Source organism: Rhopilema esculentum, chromosome 13 (genome assembly GCF_057945365.1).
Source record: "Rhopilema esculentum isolate cy_ngs chromosome 13, ASM5794536v1, whole genome shotgun sequence".
NCBI lineage: Eukaryota > Metazoa > Cnidaria > Scyphozoa > Rhizostomeae > Rhizostomatidae > Rhopilema > Rhopilema esculentum.
In genome coordinates, this window is record NC_142827.1 from 8649139 (window position 1) to 8664737 (window position 15599).

A 15599-nucleotide genomic window follows, 5' to 3' on the forward strand; every position below is an offset into this window, starting at 1 on the left:
ACTAATGTAGAATTGTCATAAAATGAGGTGAATCATAAGCTAACGATTAGGATTGGTGACAGTTGTTTTTTATGTTCATTACACTACACCATAAACTAGCCTTAATCCTTAAACCAAAATACATTCTGCAGCATATGGGTGAGTACACCAAAACGGGCACTCATTACCTAGAAATAGCTTGGGGGATGACCTAGCAGTTTAGGTTTTATTGGTCATCTTAAGAGCTGACCCTTCCAATCACTAATGTAGTCAGAAGGTGGCCAACCTCTTCCTCCAATTGGCCACAAAGCTCTTTTAAAAACGGACCTTTTGCGGCCGTCTAAGAACCTGTTTATGTAAGCAACTTTATCCCACCCCTCAGCCCATAATCTGGCAGGTGGGATGAAATCATCGAATGTTGACATGCAGATTCTTTCCCACCTTCCAGTTGTATACGGAGACAATCATTCCACCTTCCAGTCTATGTGCTGACAAATGGGACAAAATATGATCGCGTTTATACGAACATTTCATCCAATTTTCCAGCTTCATCCCACCTTCCAGCGTTTATATGGAAAAAATTATCTTATCTTAGTTACTTGGGCTGGCTTGTTTTCCACAAAAACACAAGACGAAAAACACACAGGAGTTTATAGAAAAGTGGGATCTCACCTCTCAGCTCACAGGCTTGAAGGTGGGATAATTTTCTACATTAAACAGGCCCTAAAGGGCGTGTACCCAGGCCTTTGCCCCCTTAACCTTACAAGTTACTATCTATAACCTTTATACTTTTGTTGCTGCAAGTAAGAAATGAATGAGGGAATAAAGCATCATCTAATGAACCAGGATTCTTATGTTCTGTACCATGGCAGTTCATTATTCCCTTCAAAATAACCATCGTGAAGTAATTAGCAGCCACGTCGTTTTATGTATTCGTTAAATGGACTCATTATTCATGCATAAAGTGAGAATTGATTGTTATTCAATGTAAAACTCAAACAGAGTGCACTATGATTCACAAATAGTTGATAATCTTTTATAAACGATATGCATAAATACCTCTAACTCTATGTCAGCCATTATCCTCTCTTCTTAACCAACGCAATGAATTAAGGATAAATGCAAATTCTCTGAAGAAGGAACATTGTCTTCTCCTCAGTTGACTGCTGTAGAGTTAAAAAATAGATCAATAATATATATTCATTGCAGGAAAATTAGTCAAAACACTGGAAATGCAATTTTTCCAAATTTCTACTTTCTTATTCAAAACCAACTCTTCATTCTAAACAGATAAATTTCAAATGAAAGATCTGCATTGTCGTGTAAAAGATCTCTAAACTTTCAATTTATCCAACGAGCAACTCAATCATCTTCTTCAAAACACACCAACACAATTGACTTATTTTTTATAGATATATTCTGCTTTCCTTGGCATGTGGAGAACTAATTTCGTTGACTGCATGTTTTTTCTAAAATGAAATCAGTTGTCAAGTCATTGGCCATGTGCATCAGATGCACAGAAAATATTTAAAGTGTGTGATTCGCACACTTCTCTATCTGGCTTCATTCAATTTACTAACTTAATAGAGAGTTCGATTTACTAACGAAAAAATGCAATTTCAATTACGATGAAATCATACTCTTATTACAGAACATCGGGGTCAAACGATTTGTTTGTCTCGTGCGAAATTTCGTCACTTTTCAAGCTTGGTTCACATTGAAGTAAAGGCTGCCATTTGGTCGTTTTGACAGCCAGATTCCTCCATTCTAGCCTTTTTTCACAGCCTTTGGTTGTCGGAAATTGATTTGGCCGAAAAGCAGAAGTAAGCTAAAATTTGCTGGAAGTGAACAGCAAAGTAAAACAAAACAAATATACAAAGTCAAAAACCATTTCCCACAAAAATGTAAAACATTATGTTAAAAAATCTAGAAATTTCCAGTGACGAAACAAAGTAAAAGATAACAGACAATGAAACAAATCAAACACATGTAACTTTAACGTGCAAAACCAATTTTTATCAATCTAGTCTTGCATACAATTAGCCAAAATTAAGGTGATTTTGAATGTTTTGTTTAGTGGGCCAAATTTGTCCATGAACTATGAAGTCGTGAATTTTTTGGCTACAAAACATTTCAAATATCTGGCAACCATGATAAGAGTATGGACATGAGATAAATGAATTAGGAATGTGATGAACATTTAGGGTAGATCTCTCTTGGATTGATTAAGTTAGACTGAGCAGTGTTAATACAAGAAATGAGGGGGGTTCCAGGTATCCATGCTGAATCACGGAATCACGCATAAAAAACTGTAAATCTCGCTTTCACGGCGTTGAAAATTAAATTTCACGATTACGCCCCCAGAATCTCTATGAATTTTAACAAGAGGGGCTGAGCCACCCTGAGCTCTCCTCTACGACACCACTGCTCTAGCGTGAACTGTATCAATCAACTTGGTCTTTTTGAGCGGTTGAATCTTGATCAACAGCTCCCAGAACATCATTTTCAGCGTTAACTTGATATTCAGCATCGTGGTCTTGGTAGATTACATCAGGGTTGCTTTCTATTTTCATTACAAGAGGCTGCTCTGGTAATATGATTCCGGTAACGTTCTTTACTGTTCCATTGTTGTTTCTTGCCTGAAATTAGGCTGCCTCACTGCTGCCCCGTTTGCTGCCGCCCATTTGCTCTCACTTCTTTTCATTTTTATTTTATTTGACATATATTTCAAGCCATTAATTACAAATTTGCATTAATATAAATATGCTTCATTTGAAAAAAAAATCATCGAGATAGAATTAGATCGTTGAAAGTTACATCAAAGGTAAGAAAAAGTGCTGACGGGCATATAAAAATAACTCTAAAGAGATTCAAAGTCAGTGACGTATTCGTATCTTATAAAATAGAACATTAATGTTATAAGTTAACAGCATAATAAATATGGTAAAATGTCAATATGCTAAAAAAGTATTTCATCTTGCGAAAGTCTAATAATAATAAGATCTTATGTTTATTTTAAAAAACAAGAACTGAAAGAAAGAATAAAATGCAAAATGTAAGGAGGTATAAAAATAATACAGAAAGCACAGAGTTATGGACAATGTATGTGTTATATTGCTGGACCGTTGCATAACATTAAGTAGGTATAAAATAGCAATTTCTTGAATTTTTTGACAAGATTCAGTCTTCTACTGGAAGATCTTTGATAATTACAGTATTGAGAGTTCATGTAGCTTCTTGTCGGCAGAGGCCTCGGCATTGGAATCCCTGCATACTGGAGATATATGGTCTGGTACTGGAAACCACGATTTTCAGCTGGTAGTAGGCACTCTATTTCAAAATTTGTTTGCAGCACTCATGTTCATGCATTTACGCCATGTGTGATGCGAATTCCCATGTCAATTGCGAATGTCTATTCACGAAAAGGTTGTTTCACAAACTTTGCATCGGAAATATGCTGATCAGGCAATCACGCAAAAATACCTGGCACCTCTAATAAGGTGCATAAATACGGAATGACAAATAGCAGATACACTCTGATTTATTCATTGGTTAGAACACAAAAGACTAGCCAACCCTGCCAATTTTCATATTTTGTTTTAGGTCACGATCAGAAATTTGAATTTGTTCCTTAAAAAGCTGGATAAATTTCAGTTGTAGATGAAAAATTATGGCTAATGGCCAGCTTCACTTACCACTGCCATTGAACAGTGGCGGCGTATCCGGATGGGGCAAGCATCAGAGTGGAGCAAGCATCAGGGTTCTCCACCGACATTTTGCAGAGAAGATTTTCTAATAATCTCTCTAAATTTTTCAATTCTTTATAGTTTGAGTAATTCACAATTTATCCTAAGCAAGTTAATCACAGGTTCATCAATTTGCAGTCACCACTGTTCGAAAACAACAATTTAATACATTCTTTCAATGTCACTTAGCTTGCCACTATTCTTCATCTCTCTTTGATAAAATTACATTGAATGCAAAATGTTGTGTTTAATGGCAACACAACAGCTTTCTCCAATACTGGATGAATGAGGTCTACCAAGGCAGACCTAGAAAAAGTCTTGACTGGAGCCAAAATATGGGTTTTAATGGTGTTAAGATTAATGGGCTTGTCAAAATGAGTTTAAATAGAATTCATAATTGTGTCAAAATTTTATCTTTCTTAGTAGGAATGGATTATCCAAACGATCAAACTCTGAAGTTTTCTTGATGATACTTTTTAAGAACAGATCTGCCCATACTTTACTTCTCATATCCTCAAAAAAGTTCTTTCCAGCTGTTTCTTTTCCTTCAACAGCTGATTTTTCTATTTTTGTAATGTTTCTGAGAAAGTTTTCGTTAACAGTTTTCGAAAAAACGAAACTCAATTTGTGCTGGCACCAAGTTATTCAGGACAAGATTTCTCAATCTATTTGCTAAGCCAAGCTGTCACTTGTTGTAAATCCTAGACAATGACCGATTTCTTTGATCTAATTCTATGAAAATTAAATTTTATGTACGTCTTCTATGGTAAATACATAGCAACCAAGGTAAAGCTAAGGACACATTTAAGAGAATACTAGGCAAAGTCACTTACAGAATCATATACTACATTTATTTTCACTTTTGCCTAAAAATTTTCTTTAGCTCTGCAGAAAAGTGGAGGGCCATGGCCCCCCGCCCCCCAGTTTTGCTGGCCCTGTTCATTCATGCGATAGTTCCCTTGATATATATCCACTTAGATTTGTATGCCTTGCTTTAAGAGAAATTGACAATTGACTGGAAGAAAAAATGATTCAAAACTGTTCATAATGCTCTTTGGCAGAAAGAGCCATGAGATACTTTTAAGTTCTCAAGACTTTGAGAGCAGGGCACATTATGAGCCATTGTAAGGTTTACATAAAAAAATTTCTTTTGGTCAAAGATTATTTCATACTCTGTAATTTTATTTTGCATGCCTAAATTAACAATGTCATTGGGTCAGTTTGTAAATGTCCAATGCAAGAATGTACAAAAAGTCATTCAACAAACCTATTTTCTGTTTTTCTTGAGATACATTTTATAATTTGCCATGAATTTATTTGAAAAGCCTATGTGAGGACAATGTCTAGTTTCTATGCTCCAGCCCAATCCAATCTGGTCCAATTTGCTCATAAAACCAGTCATAAAGCTGTATTTTGCTCCAAGTGTTATGCCATTTGAATGTCTAACTCACCCTAGAGAAAATTTGCAAATTCAAATGAACGAAAACCCAATGATGTACCTTATGAGTTTGTGATGTTTGTTAACAAACAGGTTTTCCAAAGTTTTAATCTTCTACTGGCCTTGTACCATGCTGTGCATAATAGAATTATACAATGCCAACAATTCAACAAGAATTAAAATGAAGCAGGTACCGCTAGTATTGCTGCAAACCACCATTGATCTTGCACAATTATAACAAAATACATCTATATCTGCAAACAATTTTCAAAATTGGAAAGCAATGCATATATATATTCTTGACCTATCAAGCCAAGGTGGTGTCAAGCCGCATTATTTTGGGTTTAAAACAATAAGTTTTTGTATAAAACGGTAATTAAATCATAAGAAACCTTCATTTCTTTTCTTTGTAGATTCATTTGTTTCAGAACAAATCCAGAATGAAAATTTAATGTAAATAACAATGATACATTATAAACACCATATACACAGAGAAAAGCAGTCTACTTTAAAGAGATTAATTGAAGGAACCACCCACCAATCAAAACTTCAGTCTACTTCAGTCTAAAAAATTACAACGACAAACTTCTTTCAGTTTCAAGCCAGACTGGAAACTTTGTTCCTTGCGCAGGCAAGTTCATGCACCTGATTGCAGGGACTGAGCGCTTGAAATCACACATTTTTTGGAAATTTGTATTGTTATTAATGTGAAATGTATTCGAATAGGGACTTTGCAGGACCAAAATGCAAAAGTGCACAGATGGAAAATTTGAGTACACAGGCAATATATCATGGGCGCGCAACAAAGTTTCCAGTCTGGGCTTCAAATTTCAATACTTTGTTAGAATAAACAGAAATAACTCACTGGTTAGCAAGCAAGTTCTTGTGAATTTGAATATATCGCATTCAAAATATTTCTTACTTTTTGAACAAACATATCACATTATTGTAAGGTTGTAAAAAGCACATCGAAAGTGGAGAAAAAACAGTGAGACATGAAATTCACCAATAATACACGTGTAAGACTTTTTATGTGCCCTAAACTAGACAACATATTATTAATCTTTATGTTACCCAAATAATATAAAATAACAACATTGTTTTATTAATTTTATTATAATTATACCAGCTACGAACCTGTAAGTTATGTTGTTGAATGAGAATGAATTTGAACGTTATCCAAATCCTTAGTCTAGGACCTAACTCTCTTTTTACAACTCTTGATATCTGATTTCGTCTCACTGTTCAAACCATGGAGTAATCACGCCTAATTCTGCGAAATTCATAAATGGGTGAATTAAGATTATTAAAAAACGTATAGTGTCTTTCAAGCATACCTGAAAAAGAAGAATTTTCACCATTTTTGGATCACAAAAACCTTTTTCTGCACCTGGTCCACAACATGTCGTTAAATCTTTGAACTGCTCCGACCACTGATTGGCCATTTTTACAATAGCATGTTAGGAACAATTGGAATCCATTTGATAGGCCTTGGTATGATATCCATAGAAACAGAATCAGCCGCCAAGCAGGCAAGGCGCGGACGCGGAGAAAAGCGAAGCGGTTCAAAAGTAGAAGAATGAGAGAGTGGTGCGTTTGACAATATCGATATCATAAGAGGCAATGACGTATTATACAAATACAAGGTATGGTTATTCTCTGGATGAAATCACCCTCAACATCTACCTAAGCAATAACATTTACGTGGAGTTTTGTCGGCAATAATACTAGACGCTCGACTATCGGCCATGGAGGCTTTAAGGGTTTTATAGACTACAAGCCTCGTATTCCCTTGCTCGATATATTCCTTACTCTTTGAATAATCTCGTAGCCTAAAATATTTTATTCCCGGAAGTTGTGAAATCGAAAAAGTTTTTTAAAATTTCCAAGAATATTTTGGCAACTTTTCATGAAACCGCATGTTGCTGTAGTCTCTCGATTGCTTGGGCGCCGCGCTGCCGCGCGCATTTAAAGTGTCGAGCGTTTGTTTCCTCGTATTGGTACAAGCCTCTCTCCCATCAATTCTATTGTTTTACCACTCGGAGCAGTTCAAAGATTTAACGGCATGTGGTCCACACCCCGCCTGTCCTTTTTGCTGAGCCTCGAGTTGAAGTAGGTGTTGTTGTGTTGTTGTTAAAATAACTTCAAATTCTGCAGCAGATTGCAAATTTGGTTTTTAGTTCTGGGATACAAAATTTCTAAAGTCATAGTCTATTTCCATATTTTGAATGGAGCTCTATCGAAAAATGTAAAATGCACCATCATTTAGAATTGATAATACATACTTTGTCAAAATCTGCTTCTCTTTATCAATGTATATCTTCAATTAAGAAGGAATAAGGCTTGATGGAATTTTTAAAACAAGACTTTTTCAAAGTTCAACTATCCTATCCTTAAATGTCTGTGTGAAAAGTGACCCATCTCGGATTTAGAATCGGCATGGTGGAATTGTTAGTATTGTGAAATAAAGTCAAAAGTAAGGTTGAAGTTCAGAAAAATTCCATGCCTATATTCAATGACACAAAAGGACTGATAAGAAATTGCACATTCATCAGAAATTTATAGTATACTAAATGGATGCCAACACAGAATTCGTCCAACTCACTTATTTTGCAAAACTTTCTGGGAAAAATGCCAAACATTAAGTAATAAACTACCAGTAAAGCCTCTTTTTATACGGTTTTAGCCCCCCTCCCCACTTACTCTAGACCTCCATTTTTCTCAACGCTCCGCGATGCCTGTTGACTTGATTCTCAAAGCATCCACGGATAAGCCTTAACACAACTTTACAAAAAAGGGGCCACGAAAAGAGCATTCCCCTACCTTTTGCTTTCAAAATATCCCTACCTACATATACTCTTATCTGGGTAATTTTCCGCTACCTAGATACATACAACTTTTCAGTGTAAAGGGAAACATCATTTTATCAGCCAATGAATTTGTCATAAAGAACGATATTTTTCACTCCAGTAATCTTTGCATAGTTTTCTGTGGTCTATCTAGATAGTAATAAGGAAGCATAAAGAGCGACTGGAGTTGAAATATATCAATTTTGGTTGGTTTGAGCTTGAATAACCTTGCTTTGGCACAAGATGAAGTAATTGCAACAAAATTAAAAGAAGAAAGAACTTGCAAAGTAAATCTTTATTTAAAATGATACATTAACAGGCTCAACTTTTCATGAAATCTGATAATGATTATGGTCCAGAAAACTACATTTTGAAGCAAAATAATGAAAAATTCACTAAACTGTTTTATCAATAAATATTATCAGTTATGGGTAGAAATTCGATTCAATCAAAATTAGATATCGCTAACCAAATATAACTGAATTTAAATCGTATGTATTAGAATTTAATTCAATTTAAATTATATGTATAAGAAATGTAAGATAATATCTATTGACAAAAAAGTTCATGATGTTGCAATTGCAGGTCTTATAACAGTGAAACTAATTAAAGTACATATAGTGAAGAAGCTGAAAACAATAAATAGGAGGCGATCTAGCACAACTGCCAGTCTGCACCATCGAAAACCTGCTTCCCAGAAAACATTGTCACTGCGCCATCTGTTTGTTATTATTCTCAACTGTTTTAGTATTCCGTCAAGCTGGGGTAAACTCGAAGGATATCCACTATGCTCTCCCGACACCTCTAAATGGTCCAGATAAGAACTGTCCTCTGGATTTTCGCCGGTCCGTTCAACTGATAACTGCCACATAAGACCTTTTGAATTTTGGTAAAGTGTTGGGGTACCTGTGACAGAGCTGCTAGGCCTGTTTTCATCTTCCTCCATCCGCTTGCTTTTGTTTTTTCTTGAGTTCGATTTACGGTAACTGGTCTCTCTTTCAAGGCTCTTAAAATTATTTTCAAACGTATGAGGAAAGGGTTGCATTTGGGAGCTTTCCTCAAACGTACGCAAAGTTTTGGTTTTTGAAAGCAACTTGATCTTGTGAAGAAAATTCTCTCCATTTATAAGCAAGTACTTCTCTACCCACAATGGCATGGGAGCTTTGTCGCCTGATTCAGACGTATAGTGAACAGTAACGATAACGCAGGTTACTAGTGCTGAAAACGCCACTTCGATCATTACGACAAAATACAATATGCTTAACGACGGAAGCTCTGAAGATCGAGGAAGGAAAGCAGATGTTGTTTGGATAAAAATCGAAAATGCGAGAAGAATAACTAAGGATAAAGAGACCCGCTCTCCACTTTGTGCTGGAACGAAGTAGCCGACCCACAGTGCCAATAAAAGCAAAGCATAGGGAACAACGAAGTTGAACCAATAAAACAGGGGTTTTCGGCGAACTTTTATCGTAATGGTTACGTCAGAGTATGGGTGGTCACAACAGGCATACTTGATTGAGTTTCGCTTCTTTTCAACTGAAAGCAATTCCCATTCGCTACTTTCAATGAATTTGTCTGTAGTTAACGGTAGGCTGTCGGTTGTCATATTTAGATGCGATACATCGCTATTCCAAGGACCAAACTTCAGATCACAAGTTTGTGTGTCGTAGGGGAAGTCAGCAAGGTGGAGTTCGCAAGAGGTAGTAAATGTTGCAGGGGAATTCCAGAATGTTGTTCCGTCATTTTGCACCATAACCTGAGTTTTAAACAGCAGGCCATCCTTGTTCTTTTCATTACTTGGAGATGGATCAAATCTACGAATCAAAAGGTGTTATTAGTACTTCTACCTTAGCGCTTGTATATAAAAGAGCAAGGAAAAGGGGATGATTGAAGATAGCAAGAAAAAGGAGAACATAGCGTAATTAAGTACTTTCTTGCAGAATAAACGTAGGGTTATAGCCAAAAGGTGAGTAGGAATTTATATTCAGATATGGATCGAAAGTAACGTGGGAGGAAGAATGGCGAATTTGATTGGTTCATCTTTAACCAATCGGCCCCGCAAATCTCTCATCTAGTCCAGAAGGTAAAAAGAACTCTTTTGTCAACACAAGTCAGAACCCTTTGTTCTGATTCCAACATTTTTGCTAACTCTGGATCTTTTGAGTAAACGTTGTCCAAGAGCTAAATCAATCGGCACAAAATTAAAAGCTACATTTTTGAAAAGTTCAAAGCTGTCGTTCTTAAGCTCTCTGAATGCTTTATTGCTTAAAGGTCTTGTTGGAGAGACAATTCAAATAATTTGACTTTTTCAGCTTTGCACAAGCAACCCTTGCTATCTTAACGTTGTAAATGGCTCAAATAAATTATGGATGGTAACATTTCTTACTCTTGATAGAGTTGAATATCTGGCGTCCAAACATCAATAGCATTCAGCCGAATTGAAGTGACGTCATCATATGCTGAAGAGTTCCAAGCAAGCAGCTCGTTTTTCCACTTCTACAAAGAAGCATAAGTTAAGATGACATTCTTAACTAGGAGAGACAAACGTTTGGAAATTTGCTTAGCCTTTGAACCAAACAAAAGTTGTAAAAATAGTAAAAATCCTAACTAAAGAAAACTTAAGAAGGTAGAAAATTGTGCTCACCATTCTCACCCATAACTTGGTGCTCAATACTTGGTTTGGCATCATCTGCTAAAGTAAGAACATGAAAAAGCAATTGGAACACAATGGCGATACACGTCAACAAATAGAAAATTGATTTGAAGTATATAACAAGAATGGTGGATCATGCCCGCCACGAGAAAGCGGAATAGGGGCAATGCCTATAAGCCGGGACGCACTTGTCACATCTCCAGAGAACTGGGGCTTGTTACGTCATAGCCCTCCAATACACCGACACTAGCCCATACTGTGTTACAGCTGCGATCAAGACCATAAATATTATAAAAAATCGTAGCAGTAAAGACATCATTGTGTGCCCTTGAACAAAAGAAAAATTGAGAAAAAAAGCCAAAAGACACTCACTATTGAGACAATTTGTACCAACTCTGCTCCAAACACCAAATGCACTGTGCCTGATGCATTTATCGTAGGCTTCGAATACTTAACATAATTTCGCATCAAGTCTTGAACTAGCCTTGCCTCTGAAGACAGTGTGCCGCCTAAAAATATAGATTTTACGGCCAATCACACAAATGTTGTATGGTATTTATTCTGGTTTACTATTTTGGGAGAATTTAGTTCATTCCATTCATTTCATTTCAAATGTTTAAGGAGGGTAGCCCTTCAGCAATGCTGATTTTCAAGGGTTCTTCCACTTAAGATACTTACAGAAACTCTTATAAACTCTAATTACAAATCAAAGTTTACAATTCGAGATTAAGGATTTAAGATTTAGGAGTTTTCTTTGGTAGCTTTAGGTCAGTTGATGTATACCTAAGATTCCTAGAATTTAACTTGGATTTTGAAAAGATTTTCTGTAAAAAGCTTACGGAAGAATTCAAAAAATGGTTCTGACTTCTGAATTGAAAGAAAATAGGATTTTTTGTCAAACTTTCCCATCATGAAATTCTTCCTGATTTAATGTGTGCTTACAGCCAGATGATAAGAAATAATACGGAAAATAAGCATTTTTAAAATGCAGTACTTTGAAAATACTTGAATTCCGAGAAGAAAGCAACGACTGTTGAAATCACGACGAACGACAGGCAAATGGAAGACACCAGTTTAGTAGCCATTGTCGCTTAAGCGTGTCCAAACGCGTTAAACCAATCAAAATACAGAATAGATTTTGTTTTCTCTTTCGCATATGGAATATCCAATAAAATGAAATTTGAAGAACTAAATGCAAAGGGACACGCTTCCGTAAATCAAAAGCCCTTGAAAGGATTGAAGAAAAAACATTAGAAAACTTAATTTCATCCATTTAGCAGGAGACTGGTGACTGGAGACTATCTCAACCTAATCACCTCGTAAAGCCAAACGACATGAATACCTGAAGAGCCTATCTTAACGACTTATTTGCATTCTTCTTCTTTTCCAATACCGGTGTTTGCTATCCAGCAGAAAGGTTTTATTATGTGCCAGCATCAAATCAAGTACACAACAGGTGTCTTTTGGTAAACTTAAAGAGGTTTAGAAATCACCTGCATCGTCTTAGTAAAGACCAGTTTCAAAAAGATTTGAAAATTCAATTGCAAACAATTAAAACGCGACTCTGATATGACATCCAAGATTGCCTGGATTTACACAGTAAAGCTGTTTACAACAAAATATTGCTAAAATTTGAGATATTTCTTATTTGTCTAATAAACTGCGAAAGCAGACCGCCTTATTATTTGTATCTATGGCCACACTAATGCTAGGAAACAGGCAAGCAAGCGAATAAACCACGACACGAGAGAATATAAAGATCACATGCTATAGTATAGCAGCAGGGTCTGACATCTGTAGGTGGAGACAATTTGTCACAACGCCTCTTTAATGATATTAAAGTTGCGTCGAGGTGAACACCCTAATTAGCATGTAATGCTTTTCCTCATTATCACTGCTAGCTGCCTATCGAAAATGGGTCTCGCTTAATTGATTGTCACCTATGTATTTTTATAAAGTCCGCGAACTAATGAATAAATTTAGTGACGTTTCTACTCAATAAGAGTAGGAGAGAATATCAGAAAGAGAGAGAGAGAGAGAGAGAGAGAGAGAGAGAGAGAGAGAGAGAGAGAGAGAGAGAGAGAGAGAGAGAGAGAGAGAGAGAGAGACTAATATAGATTATTCGACATGCCACAATGATCAATGCTCGGTCTAATTCTTTTGAAATCTGTAGGTTTAAGATTTCAACTTAAAAAGCTTTGAGACCTTAGTTTCCAACTTAAAGACATATTGCAATACTTTTTATATCTCAAAAACCATTTATCTTTACAATATAAATTTCATGTTAATAATTTCCATAGAATGATTGTAGAGCATCATCTGCAACTCATACAAGCTTCTTAAAGATTTCTTATGCACTTTATCGATAGCTTGAAAATTTTGATACAGTATCAAAATGAATTTCTTTTCAAACGAATGTAATGCAATTATGACGATAAACGATTTACATGCATTCATATTTTTCAAATCCATTAAAGGATTAAGGTAATCATTTCCGAGAAGTCAACATCCAAGGCATGTAAACACCGCTGTATCGATATTGAGCTTGCGTCGTTCGCTGTATGTTATTCAACAAAAATTATACTATAAGTATATTACTTGATTTTATACTCTGATATGAACGATATTAGAGATACAAATTCTTAAATAGAGCGTTCAATATAAAGAAAAAATATTACATTCAAGTTGGCGTTGTCCGTTGTCATAAGCTCGATAGTATCAAGATTATGAATGGAATCGGATTTAGGTGGGTGCTATTGGTTCGGTATCATAGGTCTATTCCTTAAATATGCCCAGATGAAAGCGGTTAATGATTTCCTGAAAATGACCTAGGTCTAATAAAGGGCTATTTTTCTGCTGCAAAATCAGGCCCAGTTTGGGTTTAATCCGTCATTGTTTATAAAGATAAATTGATGATCGGATTAAAGTTGAATAATTTATAAATGTTCAACCACTTAACTTTTATTAAATATTTAAATGTATTGCTAAGGGTCTTTCCGATTGCATTGTGTATGCTTGTTTTCACAGATTGTTTAGCAAACTCAGAATTCTGGTAGTCCACTGAAAGGTCATGCGGCAGTTATGCATAAAATGAATCTTAATATAAAAAGCTACATCTGGTTCATGCAGATCCTTCGGCGTATAAGAGAACACAAAAATATCTTACCAATAATGCGATTAATTTTATTTTCTTGCCTAAAACTCTACTTTTCATAATATGTGATATTTTTCATACGTAATATGTGACACATTTCATACACTACTTCAAATATTAGCACTTTTTGAAATTTCATGAAAACTTTTGTTGTTGTTATATAGCTGAATGATAAATTTCCTTTCTTCGATCTTCTTTGCACGTAACATATTGACACAATTAGCTTGTTTGCCCCAAATTCGAAAGCTGCTCATCACAATTTATTTAACTTTATTTTGAACCAAAAGAGAGTATTTCCTCCTGTTGTGATTCATTCTACGTGATAAGATTCATAGAATTGTTCAAATCATTTAAACGATCAAATCTTCCCACTTTCCTTTTTTCTAATTTTTTTTCTTTTCTTCTTTTTGTTCTGTTACCGGGTAAAAAATGAAATCAAACTTTGTAAAACCTAGCTCGTAGTTTTGGTATTTTTTATTTACAAGTATATATAACATTTTATCTAAACTTTAGTGTTCCTTTATTTATTGTATTAACTATTCAATAAAAAGGACACTGGGCCTGAAAACCTCTGGGTTTGTCTCAATGTCCTTGGCGACAATTAATGGAATTTGTAACCCTGCTATATACTTTTCAGTTGTTAGTCAGAATTCGCTTGTTTTTAAACTTTTATTACAATTAGTTGCTGAATGAAAAGAATTTGATTCGATTTTCTTTGATTTGATCTCGATGAAACTGGACTGATAAAAAAGCTTTACCCAACTTGTTATCATCACGGGAATTTCATAGTAGCATGTTTTTTCAATTAAACACAATAAGGCAAAACTGGGAGAAAAATTTATAACAAAAATTAATTGGATAAAGGCGCTATCGAATGTTATATATTCAACCACATTACGCGTGAACTTTGAAATCCAGGACCTCCTGAGGCAAGGAGGAAAATGAAGCAGATTGTGGCTACCCAGCTATGTCTAAAAGTGAAAGCGTGTTTATTGATTGGTTTCAATTCATACAATCCCGTTCATTACTAGGTATTTTCATTCACTACCATTAAACCATTAAATCAAGAAGGCGTGACACTTACCGTTAACTGCAATAAACATCGTTGGTAGAATTAGAAAACAGATGGCGATTGCTGTAATCATCGTAAGAATTTTGCGGCGTGTCAAATAAAGGACTTGAAGATGTTCTCTGTGAATACGCTGCAGTTTCACTTGCACTTGTAAATCTCCGATCCGTGTTGATTCATGGTCGGCCTGAGCTTTCAATTCTATCTGCTGACTGCAATGCAACTTTGAGTGACTTTGACGAACTTTTGTTTTGCTAAGAAACGCACAAATTTATCGTGGAGCCTGTGTATTTGCTGCATTCACCTTTTTGTCTTCTTCACAAGCCCATTGTTGGCATATAATTGACTTAGCTGATTTCAATCGGTCGTTCAAATAAGCCAGCGAACAGAACAATAAACACAGAAGTCAACTCTTTAGCCTAATTTTCAACCTGTTTTGAAGCCTCTTTAAACTAGTGCATGGCTTCGCTATGTCAGTCTGGTATCATTTTGGCAATTGATAAATTCTAAAGAGCCACTTACTGGTCATTATCAGTTATTGTAAAGTATTAATGAAATTCTATTTGTAACATTTGTTGTAATGCCGGAGAACGGGCAGACGAAAGATAAGAGATGAATGCAGCCACCTGCGGCTTCCAAAAAAGCAAATGCGCCCTCCCATCCCCGGCCCTGCGTAACATGACTAATATTGTTATAAACCCAGGATTTGAA

At 35.6% G+C, this 15599-nt stretch overlaps 2 protein-coding genes across 6 annotated transcripts in view; both read right to left on the reverse strand.

The window, feature by feature from the left end:
- Positions 1–7149, reverse strand: part of LOC135691512 (transmembrane protein 94) — a 30441-nt gene extending 23292 nt beyond the window's left edge. The window contains exons 1-3 of one of the 4 annotated variants that reach the window (XM_089112245.1): positions 6501–7148; positions 4993–5177; positions 1039–1145 (exon numbers count right to left, since the gene is read on the reverse strand). In XM_089112245.1, coding sequence (XP_088968371.1) covers positions 1039–1059 — 21 coding nt within the window. In that variant the 5' untranslated portion in view covers positions 1060–1145; positions 4993–5177; positions 6501–7148. The other 3 variants (XM_089112246.1, XM_065209372.2, XM_065209374.2) reach the window with 3 other exon arrangements.
- Positions 7150–7320: 171 nt separating this feature from the next.
- LOC135691848 (neuronal acetylcholine receptor subunit alpha-10-like) lies at positions 7321–15599 on the reverse strand. 2 transcript variants are annotated; one of them, XM_065209832.2, is made up of 5 exons: positions 14904–15599; positions 11038–11174; positions 10657–10704; positions 10399–10508; positions 7321–9826 (listed from the first exon to the last, which is right to left on the reverse strand). In XM_065209832.2, the coding sequence occupies exons 1-5, from the start codon at positions 14962–14964 to the stop codon at positions 8578–8580; spliced, it is 1605 nt and encodes a 534-aa protein (XP_065065904.2). In that variant the 5' UTR covers positions 14965–15599; the 3' UTR covers positions 7321–8577. The 2 variants fall into 2 exon arrangements, with proteins under 2 accessions (XP_065065904.2, XP_088968374.1); XM_089112248.1 differs by having other exon boundaries at positions 10657–10701; positions 14904–15598.